This window comes from Symsagittifera roscoffensis, chromosome 1, assembly GCF_963678635.1.
Source record: "Symsagittifera roscoffensis chromosome 1, txSymRosc1.1, whole genome shotgun sequence".
NCBI classification, from domain to species: domain Eukaryota; kingdom Metazoa; phylum Xenacoelomorpha; order Acoela; family Convolutidae; genus Symsagittifera; species Symsagittifera roscoffensis.
Window position 1 is genome coordinate 75,047,162 of NC_087062.1, and position 17,511 is coordinate 75,064,672.

General features: G+C 35.9%; 1 protein-coding gene across 1 annotated transcript in view; it reads left to right on the top strand.

Moving 5' to 3' along the window:
• Positions 1-17,511, top strand: part of LOC134848873 (FAD synthase-like) — a 34,027-nt gene that overhangs the window by 15,060 nt on the left and 1,456 nt on the right. Inside the window, exon 3 of the mRNA XM_063866389.1 lies at positions 15,519-15,696. Within this exon, the coding sequence (XP_063722459.1) occupies positions 15,519-15,696 (178 nt within the window). The remainder of the gene's footprint in view (positions 1-15,518; positions 15,697-17,511) is intronic.

Consider the following 17,511-nt stretch of genomic DNA (forward strand, 5'->3'; position numbering starts at 1 on the left):
ATATCATTTGAAGCTCAAATCCTGGCTTTTTTGAGCATTTCTTTTGATGCTAAGAGATGTTTTTTGATTTTATACTCCTTTTTTTTTAGTTATGTGTCTCATTAATACTACTCCTGATTTTGGGCTTCAGTTTTTGTTTTGGATGCTAAAGCCCCTTTATACTTGTTCACTGGTTACTAAATTTTGATTTATTCATGTGCAACGATAACTCACTGAAGCGTTCAACATTGAGCCAATTTACAGCTTCCTTTTCGCAGTCTATAGTTTCTGCTTTTTTTCTTCTAATTTTCGCTTTGCTTTTTTTTTTTTTTTTCTAATTTTCGCTTTCACTGTTCCTTGTATGAGCTGTGTGTTCTGTTTTCCTCTAATTTGTTTGAAGCTGGCTCTTGGTATGGAATTGCTGTGACTCAATTTATGATTTTTTTTGGCTGCAATGACACATCTTTGTGGCATAACGTGTCTGCCTCGGGCTCTCAGATTTGAATTTAAGTTTTAAATCTGCATCTTGAAGATTTTTTTCAAACCCAACCTTGAATAATTAAAATCTCTCAACTGAACTTGAAAACGTTTTTTCAATTGTGGATAAGAATCCAGGCATCACATTGAACTTCCATTTTTTGCAGAAAGTTGAAAGCCAAATCGAGTAGATAATTGTTTTGATTTTCTTCACCGAGTTCATATGACTCAAATCGAAAGAAAAGTCTATGCTGTTTTTGGGCTGTTTACAAGAGCGTCTCAAGCGGATACAGGAGAGTTGAAATGCGCCTGCTTGCCAATTTGATGTTGTAAATCACGTGAAATTTGATGCTGTTCTTTAAACTTTATAAAAACAAGTTTTATTCTCAAAAACTACTTGAACTTCTCATTTTAATCTTCGATACTATCATTTAGATTCTCCACTTAAAACTAATCGGCGTCCCACAGACTCTTGAGCGAAAGCAGCAGCGCAGAAAAAGCCAGGTACCTGTTACCAGTATGATGAAACGAGCTTTGAATGAAGCTCAAAAAAAGTTTCAAAAGTCTGCTCTGTAACCCATTGTTGTTGTAGAAGTTTACCCAGGTGGGTAATATATTTGTCAGTTTGGTTGTATGATGCCAGAAACTGTAAGGTAGAACTTTGCGGGATGGATAGCGGCCACTTTCGTGAGCATGAACGTGACGAGAGTACAGTCTAGATTGTACATTTCTGAGAATGACCATAAAAATTAACTGGGCGAGACATTTCCCAGCTGTGTTTAAGCCAAGGTTACGTAATTAAGAATTATACGCTATCTCTACATAGTCGATATTTACAGAGCTATGCTGAGCAAATATGTTTAAGCGCTACTGCTGCGCTGCGAGTTTGCACTCAGCATCGGTTTTGTGCCAACTCGCATTGTTTTTATTTAAACATGCATGCTTGAACTAAATCATGCTCTGGGATAATTTTATTCACTTTTTTATATCATTTGAAGCTCAAATCCTGGCTTTTTTGAGCATTAATTTTGATGCTAAGAGATGTTTTTTGATTTTATACTCCTTTTTTTAGCTATGTGTCTCATTAATACTACTCCTGATTTTGGGCTTCAGTTTTTGTTTTGGATGCTAAAGCCCCTTTATACTTGTTCACTGGTTACTAAATTTTGATTTATTCATGTGCAACGATTACTCACTGAAGCGTTCAACATTGAGCCAATTTACAGCTTCTTTTTCGCAGTCTATAGTTTCTGCTTTTTTTCTTCTAATTTTCGCTTTGCTTTTTTTCTTCTAATTTTCGCTTTCACTGTTCCTTGTATGAGCTGTGTGTTCTGTTTTCCTCTAATTTGTTTGAAGCTGGCTCTTGGTATGGAATTGCTGTGACTCAATTTATGATTTTTTTTGGCTGCAATGACACATCTTTGTGGCATAACGTGTCTGCCTCGGGCTCTCAGATTTGAATTTAAGTTTTAAATCTGCATCTTGAAGATTTTTTTCAAACCCAGTCTTGAATAATTAAAATCTCTCAACTGAACTTGAAAACGATTTTTCAATTGTGGATTAGAATCCAGGCATCACATTGAACTTCCATTTTTTTTGCAGAAAGTTGAAAGCCAAATCGAGTAGATAAATGTTTTGATTTTCTTCACCGAGTTCATATGACTCAAATCGAAAGAAAAGTCGATGCTGTTTTTGGGCTGTTTACAAGAGCGTCTCAATCGGATACAGGAGAGTTGAAATGCGCCTGCTTGCCAATTTGATGTTGTAAATCACGTGAAATTTGATGCTGTTCTTTAAACTTTATAAAAACAAGTTATATTCTCAAAAACTACTTCAACTTCTCATTTTAATCTTCGATACTATCATTTAGCTTCTCCACTTAAAAGTAATCGGCGTCCCACAGACTCTTGAGCGAAAGCAGCAGCGCAGAGAAAGCCAGGTACCTGTTACCAGTATGATGAAACGAGCTCTGAATGAAGCTCAAAAAAAAGTTTCAAAAGTCTGCTCTGTAACCCATTGTTGTTGTAGAAGTTTACCCAGGTGGGTAATAAATTTGTCAGTTTGGTTGTATGATGCCAGAAACTGTAAGGTAGAGATTTGCGGGATGGATAGCGGCCACTTTTGTGAACATGAACGTGACGAGAGTACAGTCTAGATTGTACAGTTCTGAGAATGACCATAAAAATTAACTGGGCGAGACATTTCCCAGCTGTGTTTAAGCCAAGGTTACGTAATTAAGAATTATACGCTATCTCTACATAGTCGATATTTATAGAGCTATGCTGAGCAAATATGTTTAAGCGCTACTGCTGCGCTGCGAGTTTGCACCCAGCATCGGTTTTGTGCCAAATCGCATTGTTTTTATTTAAACATGCATGCTTGAACTAAATCATGCTCTGGGATAATTTTATTCACTTTTTTGATATCATTTGAAGCTCAAATCCTGGCTTTTTTGAGCATTTCTTTTGATGCTAAGAGATGTTTTTTGATTTTATACTCCTTTTTTTTTAGTTATGTGTCTCATTAATACTACTCCTGATTTTGGGCTTCAGTTTTTGTTTTGGATGATTAAGCCCCTTTATACTTGTTCACTGGTTACTAAATTTTGATTTATTCATGTGCAACGATAACTCACTGAAGCGTTCAACATTGAGCCAATTTACAGCTTCCTTTTCGCAGTCTATAGTTTCTGCTTTTTTTTCTTCTAATTTTCGCTTTGCTTTTTTTCTTCTAATTTTCGCTTTCACTGTTCCTTGTATGAGCTGTGTGTTCTGTTTTCCTCTAATTTGTTTGAAGCTGGCTCTTGGTATGGAATTGCTGTGACTCAATTTGTGATTTTTTTTGGCTGCAATGACACATCTTTGTGGCATAACGTGTCTGCCTCGGGCTCTCAGATTTGAATTTAAGTTTTAAATCTGCATCTTCAAGATTTTTTTATCTAAATCCAAAATCGTGACGAGAGTACAGTCTAGATTGTACATTTCTGAGAATGACCATAAAAATTAACTGGGCGAGACATCTCCCAGCTGTGTTAAGCCAAGGTTACGTAATAAGCATTATACGCTATCTCTACATAGTCGATATTTATAGAGCTATGCTGAGCAAATATGTTTAAGCGCTACTGCTGCGCTGCGAGTTTGCACCCAGCATCGGTTTTGTGCCAAATCGCATTGTTTTTATTTAAACATGCATGCTTGAACTAAATCATGCTCTGGGATAATTTTATTCACTTTTTTATATCATTTGAAGCTCAAATCCTGGCTTTTTTGAGCATTTCTTTTGATGCTAAGAGATGTTTTTTGATTTTATACTCCTTTTTTTTTAGTTATGTGTCTCATTAATACTACTCCTGATTTTGGGCTTCAGTTTTTGTTTTGGATGCTAAAGCCCCTTTATACTTGTTCACTGGTTACTAAATTTTGATTTATTCATGTGCAACGATAACTCACTGAAGCGTTCAACATTGAGCCAATTTACAGCTTCCTTTTCGCAGTCTATAGTTTCTGCTTTTTTTCTTCTAATTTTCGCTTTGCTTTTTTTCTTCTAATTTTCGCTTTCACTGTTCCTTGTATGAGCTGTGTGTTCTGTTTTCCTCTAATTTGTTTGAAGCTGGCTCTTGGTATGGAATTGCTGTGACTCAATTTATGATTTTTTTTGGCTGCAATGACACATCTTTGTGGCATAATGTGTCTGCCTCGGGCTCTCAGATTTGAATTTTAGTTTTAAATCTGCATCTTCAAGATTTTTTTATCTAAATCCAAAATCGTGACGAGAGTACAGTCTAGATTGTACATTTCTGAGAATGACCATAAAAATTAACTGGGCGAGACATCTCCCAGCTGTGTTAAGCCAAGGTTACGTAATAAGCATTATACGCTATCTCTACATAGTCGATATTTATAGAGCTATGCTGAGCAAATATGTTTAAGCGCTACTGCTGCGCTGCGAGTTTGCACCCAGCATCGGTTTTGTGCCAAATCGCATTGTTTTTATTTAAACATGCATGCTTGAACTAAATCATGCTCTGGGATAATTTTATTCACTTTTTTATATCATTTGAAGCTCAAATCCTGGCTTTTTTGAGCATTTCTTTTGATGCTAAGAGATGTTTTTTGATTTTATACTCCTTTTTTTTTTAGTTATGTGTCTCATTAATACTACTCCTGATTTTGGGCTTCAGTTTTTGTTTTGGATGCTAAAGCCCCTTTATACTTGTTCACTGGTTCCTAAATTTTGATTTATTCATGTGCAACGATAACTCACTGAAGCGTTCAACATTGAGCCAATTTACAGCTTCCTTTTCGCAGTCTATAGTTTCTGCTTTTTTTCTTCTAATTTTCGCTTTGCTTTTTTTCTTCTAATTTTCGCTTTCACTGTTCCTTGTATGAGCTGTGTGTTCTGTTTTCCTCTAATTTGTTTGAAGCTGGCTCTTGGTATGGAATTGCTGTGACTCAATTTATGATTTTTTTTGGCTGCAATGACACATCTTTGTGACATAACGTGTCTGCCTCGGGCTCTCAGATTTGAATTTAAGTTTTAAATCTGCATCTTCAAGATTTTTTTATCTAAATCCAAAATCGTGACGAGAGTACAGTCTAGATTGTACATTTCTGAGAATGACCATAAAAATTAACTGGGCGAGACATCTCCCAGCTGTGTTAAGCCAAGGTTACGTAATAAGCATTATACGCTATCTCTACATAGTCGATATTTATAGAGCTATGCTGAGCAAATATGTTTAAGCGCTACTGCTGCGCTGCGAGTTTGCACCCAGCATCGGTTTTGTGCCAAATCGCATTGTTTTTATTTAAACATGCATGCTTGAACTAAATCATGCTCTGGGATAATTTTATTCACTTTTTTATATCATTTGAAGCTCAAATCCTGGCTTTTTTGAGCATTTCTTTTGATGCTAAGAGATGTTTTTTGATTTTATACTCCTTTTTTTTTAGTTATGTGTCTCATTAATACTACTCCTGATTTTGGGCTTCAGTTTTTGTTTTGGATGCTAAAGCCCCTTTATACTTGTTCACTGGTTACTAAATTTTGATTTATTCATGTGCAACGATAACTCACTGAAGCGTTCAACATTGAGCCAATTTACAGCTTCCTTTTTGCAGTCTATAGTTTCTGCTTTTTTTCTTCTAATTTTCGCTTTGCTTTTTTTTTTCTTCTAATTTTCGCTTTCACTGTTCCTTGTATGAGCTGTGTGTTCTGTTTTCCTCTAATTTGTTTGAAGCTGGCTCTTGGTATGGAATTGCTGTGACTCAATTTATGATTTTTTTTGGCTGCAATGACACATCTTTGTGGCATAACGTGTCTGCCTCGGGCTCTCAGATTTGAATTTAAGTTTTAAATCTGCATCTTCAAGATTTTTTTATCTAAATCCAAAATCGTGACGAGAGTACAGTCTAGATTGTACATTTCTGAGAATGACCATAAAAATTAACTGGGCGAGACATCTCCCAGCTGTGTTAAGCCAAGGTTACGTAATAAGCATTATACGCTATCTCTACATAGTCGATATTTATAGAGCTATGCTGAGCAAATATGTTTAAGCGCTACTGCTGCGCTGCGAGTTTGCACCCAGCATCGGTTTTGTGCCAAATCGCATTGTTTTTATTTAAACATGCATGCTTGAACTAAATCATGCTCTGGGATCATTTTATTCACTTTTTTATATCATTTGAAGCTCAAATCGTGGCTTTTTTGAGCATTTTTTTTGATGCTAAGAGATGTTTTTTGATTTTCTACTCCTTTTTTTTAGCTATGTGTCTCATTAATACTACTCCTGATTTTGGGCTTCAGTTTTTGTTTTGGATGCTAAAGCCCCTTTATACTTGTTCACTGGTTACTAAATTTTGATTTATTCATGTGCAACGATTACTCACTGAAGCGTTCAACATTGAGCCAATTTACAGCTTCTTTTTCGCAGTCTATAGTTTCTGCTTTTTTTCTTCTAATTTTCGCTTTGCTTTTTTTCTTCTAATTTTCTCTTTCACTGTTCCTTGTATGAGCTGTGTGTTCTGTTTTCCTCTAATTTGTTTGAAGCTGGCTCTTGGTATGGAATTGCTGTGACTCAATTTATGATTTTTTTTGGCTGCAATGACACATCTTTGTGGCATAACGTGTCTGCCTCGGGCTCTCAGATTTGAATTTAAGTTTTAAATCTGCATCTTCAAGATTTTTTTTATCTAAATTCAAAATCGTGACGAGAGTACAGTCTAGATTGTACATTTCTGAGAATGACCATAAAAATTAACTGGGCGAGACATCTCCCAGCTGTGTTAAGCCAAGGTTACGTAATAAGCATTATACGCTATCTCTACATAGTCGATATTTATAGAGCTATGCTGAGCAAATATGTTTAAGCGCTACTGCTGCGCTGCGAGTTTGCACCCAGCATCGGTTTTGTGCCAAATCGCATTGTTTTTATTTAAACATGCATGCTTGAACGAAATCATGCTCTGGGATAATTTTATTCACTTTTTTATATCATTTGAAGCTCAAATCCTGGCTTATTTGAGCATTTCTTTTGATGCTAAGAGATGTTTTTTGATTTTCTACTCCTTTTTTTTAGCTATGTGTCTCATTAATACTACTCCTGATTTTGGGCTTCAGTTTTTGTTTTGGATGCTAAAGCCCCTTTATACTTGTTCACTGGTTACTAAATTTTGATTTATTCATGTGCAACGATTACTCACTGAAGCGTTCAACATTGAGCCAATTTACAGCTTCTTTTTCGCAGTCTATAGTTTCTGCTTTTTTTCTTCTAATTTTCGCTTTGCTTTTTTTTTCTAATTTTCGCTTTCACTGTTCCTTGTATGAGCTGTGTGTTCTGTTTTCCTCTAATTTGTTTGAAGCTGGCTCTTGGTATGGAATTGCTGTGACTCAATTTATGATTTTTTTTGGCTGCAATGACACATCTTTGTGGCATAACGTGTCTGCCTCGGGCTCTCAGATTTGAATTTAAGTTTTAAATCTGCATCTTCAAGATTTTTTTATCTAAATCCAAAATCGTGACGAGAGTACAGTCTAGATTGTACATTTCTGAGAATGACCATAAAAATTAACTGGGCGAGACATCTCCCAGCTGTGTTAAGCCAAGGTTACGTAATAAGCATTATACGCTATCTCTACATAGTCGATATTTATAGAGCTATGCTGAGCAAATATGTTTAAGCGCTACTGCTGCGCTGCGAGTTTGCACCCAGCATCGGTTTTGTGCCAAATCGCATTGTTTTTATTTAAACATGCATGCTTGAACTAAATCATGCTCTGGGATAATTTTATTCACTTTTTTATATCATTTGAAGCTCAAATCCTGGCTTTTTTGAGCATTTCTTTTGATGCTAAGAGATGTTTTTTGATTTTATACTCCTTTTTTTTTTAGTTATGTGTCTCATTAATACTACTCCTGATTTTGGGCTTCAGTTTTTGTTTTGGATGCTAAAGCCCCTTTATACTTGTTCACTGGTTACTAAATTTTGATTTATTCATGTGCAACGATAACTCACTGAAGCGTTCAACATTGAGCCAATTTACAGCTTCCTTTTCGCAGTCTATAGTTTCTGCTTTTTTTCTTCTAATTTTCGCTTTGCTTTTTTTCTTCTAATTTTCGCTTTCACTGTTCCTTGTATGAGCTGTGTGTTCTGTTTTCCTCTAATTTGTTTGAAGCTGGCTCTTGGTATGGAATTGCTGTGACTCAAATATATGATTTTTTTTGGCTGCAATGACACATCTTTGTGGCATAACGTGTCTGCCTCGGGCTCTCAGATTTGAATTTAAGTTTTAAATCTGCATCTTCAAGATTTTTTTCAAACCCAACCTTGAATAATTAAAATCTCTCAACTGAACTTGAAAACGTTTTTTTTCAATTGTGGATTAGAATCCAGGCATCACATTGAACTTCCATTTTTTTGCAGAAAGTTGAAAGCCAAATCGAGTAGATAAATGTTTTGATTTTCTTCACCGAGTTCATATGACTCAAATCGAAAGAAAAGTCTAAGCTGTTTTTGGGCTGTTTACAAGAGCGTCTCAAGCGGATACAGGAGAGTTGAAATGCGCCTGCTTGCCAATTTGATGTTGTAAATCACGTGAAATTTGATGCTGTTCTTTAAACTTTATAAAAACAAGTTATATTCTCAAAAACTACTTCAACTTCTCATTTTAATCTTCGATACTATCATTTAGATTCTCCACTTAAAACTAATCGGCGTCCCACAGACTCTTGAGCGAAAGCAGCAGCGCAGAGAAAGACAGGTACCTGTTACCAGTATGATGAAACGAGCTTTGAATGAAGCTCAAAAAAAGTTTCAAAAGTCTGCTCTGTAACCCATTGTTGTTGTAGAAGTTTACCCAGGTGGGTAATATATTTGTCAGTTTGGTTGTATGATGCCAGAAACTGTAAGGTAGAACTTTGCGGGATGGATAGCGGCCACTTTCGTGAACATGAACGTGACGAGAGTACAGTCTAGATTGTACATTTCTGAGAATGACCATAAAAATTAACTGGGCGAGACATTTCCCAGCTGTGTTTAAGCCAAGGTTACGTAATTAAGAATTATACGCTATCTCTACATAGTCGATATTTACAGAGCTATGCTGAGCAAAATGTTTAAGCGCTACTGCTGCGCTGCGAGTTTGCACTCAGCATCGGTTTTGTGCCAACTCGCATTGTTTTTATTTAAACATGCATGCTTGAACTAAATCATGCTCTGGGATAATTTTATTCACTTTTTTTATCATTTGAAGCTCAAATCCTGGCTTTTTTTGAGCATTAATTTCGATGCTAAGAGATGTTTTTTGATTTTATACTCCTTTTTTTTAGCTATGTGTCTCATTAATACTACTCCTGATTTTGGGCTTCAGTTTTTGTTTTGGATGCTAAAGCCCCTTTATACTTGTTCACTGGTTACTAAATTTCGATTTATTCATGTGCAACGATTACTCACTGAAGCGTTCAACATTGAGCCAATTTACAGCTTCTTTTTCGCAGTCTATAGTTTCTGCTTTTTTTCTTCTAATTTTCGCTTTGCTTTTTTTCTTCTAATTTTCGCTTTCACTGTTCCTTGTATGAGCTGTGTGTTCTGTTTTCCTCTAATTTGTTTGAAGCTGGCTCTTGGTATGGAATTGCTGTGACTCAATTTATGATTTTTTTGGCTGCAATGACACATCTTTGTGGCATAACGTGTCTGCCTCGGGCTCTCAGATTTGAATTTAAGTTTTAAATCTGCATCTTCAAGATTTTTTTCAAACCCAACCTTGAATAATTAAAATCTCTCAACTGAACTTGAAAACGATTTTTCAATTGTGGATTAGAATCCAGGCATCACATTGAACTTCCATTTTTTTGCAGAAAGTTGAAAGCCAAATCGAGTAGATAAATGTTTTGATTTTCTTCACCGAGTTCATATGACTCAAATCGAAAGAAAAGTCTATGCTGTTTTTGGGCTGTTTACAAGAGCGTCTCCAGCGGATACAGGAGAGTTGAAATGCGCCTGCTTGCCAATTTGATGTTTTAAATCACGTGAAGTTTGATGCTGTTCTTTAAACTTTATAAAAACAAGTTATATTCTCAAAAACTACTTCAACTTCTCATTTTAATCTTCGATACTATCATTTAGCTTCTCCACTTAAAACTAATCGGCGTCCCACAGACTCTTGAGCGAAAGCAGCAGCGCAGAGAAAGCCAGGTACCTGTTACCAGTATGATGAAACGAGCTTTGAATGAAGCTCAAAAAAAAGTTTCAAAAGTCTGCTCTGTAACCCATTGTTGTTGTAGAAGTTTACCCAGGTGGGTAATATATTTGTCAGTTTGGTTGTATGATGCCAGAAACTGTAAGGTAGAGATTTGCGGGATGGATAGCGGCCACTTTTGTGAACATGAACGTGACGAGAGTACAGTCTAGATTGTACATTTCTGAGAATGACCATAAAAATTAACTGGGCGAGACATTTCCCAGCTGTGTTTAAGCCAAGGTTACGTAATTAAGAATTATACGCTATCTCTACATAGTCGATATTTACAGAGCTATGCTGAGCAAATATGTTTAAGCGCTACTGCTGCGCTGCGAGTTTGCACTCAGCATCGGTTTTGTGCCAACTCGCATTGTTTTTATTTAAACATGCATGCTTGAACTAAATCATGCTCTGGGATCATTTTATTCACTTTTTTATATCATTTGAAGCTCAAATCCTGGCTTTTTTGAGCATTTTTTTGATGCTAAGAGATGTTTTTTGATTTTCTACTCCTTTTTTTTTAGCTATGTGTCTCATTAATACTACTCCTGATTTTGGGCTTCAGTTTTTGTTTTGGATGCTAAAGCCCCTTTATACTTGTTCACTCGTTACTAAATTTTGATTTATTCATGTGCAACGATTACTCACTGAAGCGTTCAACATTGAGCCAATTTACAGCTTCTTTTTCGCAGTCTATAGTTTCTGCTTTTTTTCTTCTAATTTTCGCTTTGCTTTTTTTCTTCTAATTTTCGCTTTCACTGTTCCTTGTATGAGCTGTGTGTTCTGTTTTCCTCTAATTTGTTTGAAGCTGGCTCTTGGTATGGAATTGCTGTGACTCAATTTATGATTTTTTTTGGCTGCAATGACACATCTTTGTGGCATAACGTGTCTGCCTCGGGCTCTCAGATTTGAATTTAAGTTTTAAATCTGCATCTTCAAGATTTTTTTATCTAAATCCAAAATCGTGACGAGAGTACAGTCTAGATTGTACATTTCTGAGAATGACCATAAAAATTAACTGGGCGAGACATCTCCCAGCTGTGTTAAGCCAAGGTTACGTAGTAAGCATTATACGCTATCTCTACATAGTCGATATTTATAGAGCTATGCTGAGCAAATATGTTTAAGCGCTACTGCTGCGCTGCGAGTTTGCACCCAGCATCGGTTTTGTGCCAAATCGCATTGTTTTTATTTAAACATGCATGCTTGAACTAAATCATGCTCTGGGATAATTTTATTCACTTTTTTATATCATTTGAAGCTCAAACCTGGCTTTTTTGAGCATTTCTTTTGATGCTAAGAGATGTTTTTTGATTTTATACTCCTTTTTTTTTAGTTATGTGTCTCATTATTACTACTCCTGATTTTGGGCTTCAGTTTTTGTTTTGGATGCTAAAGCCCCTTTATACTTGTTCACTGGTTACTAAATTTTGATTTATTCATGTGCAACGATAACTCACTGAAGCGTTCAACATTGAGCCAATTTACAGCTTCCTTTTCGCAGTCTATAGTTTCTGCTTTTTTTCTTCTAATTTTCGCTTTGCTTTTTTTCTTCTAATTTTCGCTTTCACTGTTCCTTGTATGAGCTGTGTGTTCTGTTTTCCTCTAATTTGTTTGAAGCTGGCTCTTGGTATGGAATTGCTGTGACTCAATTTATGATTTTTTTGGCTGCAATGACACATCTTTGTGGCATAACGTGTCTGCCTCGGGCTCTCAGATTTGAATTTAAGTTTTAAATCTGCATCTTCAAGATTTTTTTATCTAAATCCAAAATCGTGACGAGAGTACAGTCTAGATTGTACATTTCTGAGAATGACCATAAAAATTAACTGGGCGAGACATCTCCCAGCTGTGTTAAGCCAAGGTTACGTAATAAGCATTATACGCTATCTCTACATAGTCGATATTTATAGAGCTATGCTGAGCAAATATGTTTAAGCGCTACTGCTGCGCTGCGAGTTTGCACCCAGCATCGGTTTTGTGCCAAATCGCATTGTTTTTATTTAAACATGCATGCTTGAACTAAATCATGCTCTGGGATAATTTTATTCACTTTTTTTATATCATTTGAAGCTCAAATCCTGGCTTTTTTGAGCATTTCTTTTGATGCTAAGAGATGTTTTTTGATTTTATACTCCTTTTTTTTTAGTTATGTGTCTCATTAATACTACTCCTGATTTTGGGCTTCAGTTTTTGTTTTGGATGCTAAAGCCCCTTTATACTTGTTCACTGGTTACTAAATTTTGATTTATTCATGTGCAACGATAACTCACTGAAGCGTTCAACATTGAGCCAATTTACAGCTTCCTTTTCGCAGTCTATAGTTTCTGCTTTTTTTCTTCTAATTTTCGCTTTGCTTTTTTTCTTCTAATTTTCGCTTTCACTGTTCCTTGTATGAGCTGTGTGTTCTGTTTTCCTCTAATTTGTTTGAAGCTGGCTCTTGGTATGGAATTGCTGTGACTCAATTTATGATTTTTTTTGGCTGCAATGACACATCTTTGTGGCATAACGTGTCTGCCTCGGGCTCTCAGATTTGAATTTAAGTTTTAAATCTGCATCTTCAAGATTTTTTCAAACCCAACCTTGAATAATTAAAATCTCTCAACTGAACTTGAAAACGTTTTTTTTCAATTGTGGATTAGAATCCAGGCATCACATTGAACTTCCATTTTTTTGCAGAAAGTTGAAAGCCAAATCGAGTAGATAAATGTTTTGATTTTCTTCACCGAGTTCATATGACTCAAATCGAAAGAAAAGTCTATGCTGTTTTTGGGCTGTTTACAAGAGCGTCTCAAGCGGATACAGGAGAGTTGAAATGCGCCTGCTTGCCAATTTGATGTTGTAAATCACGTGAAATTTGATGCTGTTCTTTAAACTTTATAAAAACAAGTTATATTCTCAAAAACTACTTCAACTTCTCATTTTAATCTTCGATACTATCATTTAGCTTCTCCACATAAAACTTATCGGCGTCCCACAGACTCTTGAGCGAAAGCAGCAGACCAGAGAACGCAATCTTTATTCTGTTATCTGCACAAGAGAACTAGCGTGCAAACGTTTTGTTATACTGTGGGTCCTTTTTTCCTAAAAGATTGGCACATATTGAAGGACCCTAAAATTTTCGGCGTCCATTTCGACCCAGCAGTTAACTTATCAGCAGAAAATCTGAAAAACCCAGCGAAGGTTATCGTTCTTGGAGGAACAGTCAGGGCGCATGCCGCTAGTGATAACTCAATTAATAAATTGCAAACAGTGAAAAATGCAGCTATTGGGATAGTGAGGGTTGCGCTAAAATGAGCCCTATTGACCACTCATAGATTAGCTGCTCAATAAACTGCTCGCATCTCAGTTCACCCTCAAAGCTTAAGTGGCGTTAAGACCATTGAATTTTCACCATACTCACCAGAGGACGAAGCAAATGAGACCAATTCTAAAAAATAATTTTCCCAGCGTTCTTAAATCTTGAAAGCTCATTTATTCTCATATAATTTTAAAAAGCAATTGACGAAGCACCAGCCCCTCCTATCACCAAAATTTCTCACAATAAGACTCCCTAAGTCTCAAAGACATAGCGAGAACTGAGTCTCCTCGCTCAACAAGGAGCACTCTCGTACAAATAGGATCCGGCTACAGCCCTAACAGTAATACCCTTTAAAATAGGGCAGACTGCACGCCAATCCTAATTGCCCTCACTGCCTAACAGCCCCAAATCTTTTTAATTGACCGCAAAACCCATTTTTCCTGACTCAAATTGACTTGTGACTCCTGCCGATGGAGGCCAGGACGCTCCATAGACTAGGCGGGAGCTCGTCGGACGCGCCTCAAAAATCGGGCTAATACTAGCAACAATATTAGACAAGTGACCGTAGCTCTGGAGTTCATGGTTCGAAACTCGTAGTCTGTATTGTAAATATCAATGAACATAGTTTATAGGTGAACTCTTATATAGAATGAGCTCTCATATAGGTCGTAATAATTTATTTTTTCTTCGGAAAAGGTTCCTAAGTTAGTTCACGCTAGTTCGCGTGCCTCAAAGGGACAGACAATTTTTAGCTTATTTTTTATTGGCGTAGTGACCTAAGTTTGCGTCATTTTTGAAAAAAAAAAATTATAGCTCACGTCTGCTTTCCTTCCGAAAACACAAAAAGGATAAAAATCTACAATTTCAGAACATTGACAACAATTTTGTTTTCGGCTCAACGGGAGCTAAACCAATTGTATACAACTTAGTTTCCGTTCACCAATGTTTTCTGTATACTTATTTCGCGCCGGCGTTTGTATTACTGAATGTGTTTTCCTCAAATTCAACATGTTTGACACATTTATCATCTTTGCAAATGTGGTTTAGATAATTTTTTCAAATTTTTAGGATTTAGTAGCTTTTGGTTCATTTTTTGTTTGCTAGCTTGCAATGCTCTATTTTGGTGATATCACCTGTGGTACGAAGTTCTGTCTCTGCGAAGCTCCGCCTCTGCGTTTACTTGAAATTCCAACCTTTCTTTGATTATTTTATTGTGTTTTGAAGTTTTTGCCAAGAAGCAGTGTTGTTTTTGTCATCAACGAAATGTTCCCCTAGCTTCTTTTGCTGTATGTTTTGTGGTGGGCTGGTTTTATTTTTATAGTTGAGGTTAATGCTTTTTCTGCTCGTCTAGAAGTTGCTCGGGAAAATTTTGACATCTTCGGACATTTTGACATCTCGTTCAGAGCAAATGAGTAATCGACACACTTATTTTTTTTGGCTACTTTGTTTTTTATAACTCTAAATCGATTAACACGGGAGGTGTTTTTTGAAATCGAATTCACTTTTAATTTTCCAAAAAACCGAAGGTTAACGCCGTAGCCTGAAATAAAAAAGTTCATCCTAGTCCTGATATACATTTTAATGCACGCTTCTAAAAAAAACTAGATAAACTTTTTAAGAGATGATGAACTTAGTTCAGACTCTATATGGTCGCGATGATTTTTCTTCATGAAAATTCTTTAAGTTTGGTCAGGCTCAAAAATACTTTTTCGCGGTTTGACTTTTGATTTAATTTTAAGTTCGGCTCATTTCCTTTGTTAAGACAAATGCAAACTCCGTTTATCGAGAAACGATGGCAACAAACGTTTGCGACAACCAGTGAAAACAATTAATTCACAATTTGCTTAAGTCGCAAATGCGCTTAGTTTATTGATCATTGGTCCCCTCACTTATTGATATGGTACTTCGACTTACCCTCAATAATTCCCTATAATCAAGTTAAATGAAGGTAAATCCCTGATAACAGATGACTAAGAACTTAGCTTTTGTAATTGACTCATAGTAATATTATTTGTTTCAGGCGTTTGGTGTCGATTTGAAACTGAACGACCAAATATCAGCTGCAGTTGAGTCGTTTTTTGGGAAGAAAGATTCGAGTGACGCCATATACAGGCTAGCTAACATTCCCTCCAACTCGAAACTTGTTTGGAATCCATCTAGAGACTACCCTATTGTTACTGTTGAAAACGTCTTCATCCTACCAGGAAATTGACGAGCATTTAAAAACCGCGAAAGCTAATTGGAAATTTATTTTCATCAATAGTAATTATCAGTAGCGGATTTAGGGGGGATGCCCCCTCCCACAGGGATTCGAGCCCCTGCGGACCCAAGGGCTCACATTTGGTACTAGTTTAAAATATCCATTTTTGGTTTTTTAACCCTGAAAATTTTCTAAATCGCCTTCGGCGCCAATATATTCTAATTTTGATGAGGGAACGCGCTCCGAAAAAATGCGCCTTTTCGGTCAAAATGATACAAAAAGTCCTTTAAAACGCTTTTTGGCCTATTTTTTCGAAAGATTGCATGGGGTGTAGAAAATTTTGTGCGAGGAGCGCGTGTCGAAAAACGCTATTTTTGGTCAAAACATTTCAAAAATTTGCCTACAGCGCAAAAAATTTGGTCGAAAACTGGTCTTGAACGTGATTTGGGAGACCTCGGAATGCCAGTTATGTCTTAAAAAAGGTCTCAATTTTTTTAAATTCGTCTCTTCTCGAAAATCTTATAACCGCCGCGGGTAATAATATTGAACAGATGAAACAACTCTTTGTTTGCCCTTGCGATTAGCAAGGGCATTGCAATCGGGTACTAGACTGTTGTTTCCTGTAAATAAGTTTGTTCACAGAATGATCAATTTACTTGGAATGGCGGATTTCACGACTGCTGTCATGCAGACTGCTAAATGGTCAATTTCTTGAGAATTCAAATAAAACTACCGTCATTTTAGGCAGTTATTTTTTCAACTAAATGTTTTGTCGTATTCGTGGTTTCTGTACTAGTTTCCGACAGTTCATTTTCCTTTTTTTAATGCAATTTATATTGTGTGATAACTTTGTTAGGGCTTTCTTTCCCAAGCATCGTTTTTCATTAATTTAAACTGTTTCAACATCGAAAGTTTTTTAATTTCTGAATTGAGTGTGTTTCTATGTGCAATTAAACGGTTTCGGCTTATGTTCTATCAGCTTAATCAAAATATATTGCGTAGTTTCGAGATTGAAATATTTCGTTATGCCTTTATTTTTTTCAATACCAATGGGTCGTAAAAACTTCAAGCTCAATTTTTATTAAAACAGTTTTCTTTTCGGCTCAACAGGGATCGACCCAAATTTTGTAGCGTTAATTGCCCCTCGGTAAGTTTCACAATTACATAAATTTACATAAATAAATTACATAAGTTTTCATAATTTTCATTGGTGTGTTTTCAAACTTTTAAGAGACGTTGAACGCAGTTCAGATTCTTAGATAAGTCGCTATGGTTTTTAAGGAAAAGTTTTCAAGTGACAAATAACAAAATAAATTCATACTTATAAATGCACATATGAATATTTGCATTTTTGAGTTCAATTCAAGTTCACTTACTAGAAGGTAGACAAAATGGACTCTCCAATTTTGGAAGTTGAAATGGCACGAAAAACATGATCGATTCCTAGTTTCAAAGGTGGAATTTTATTTTAAGATTTCCCAGCGGAATAAAATTTTTCCTATTAACCCAGTTTTATCAAATTTGTTTACTTTTGACAAAAAAGTGGCAATTATAAATTGCCCTTGAAATTCAGAGAACTTACGTATAGTCAGAGAAGCCGTATATTTTTTGTTTGAAATTCGGAAGTTGAAGTTTTTTCAAAAACAAATTTTTTGAACTTTTTTCCATTTGTCTGTTGGCTATGTTTCAGTTAATTTTTCAACTTAAATTTTTCAACTTAAATTTTTCATACAAGTTTCTCTTTTCATTCCACTATGTCACGCATTGTTTTGTGTTGTATCACCTGTGTAGAACTTGGTCTTTACATTGACTA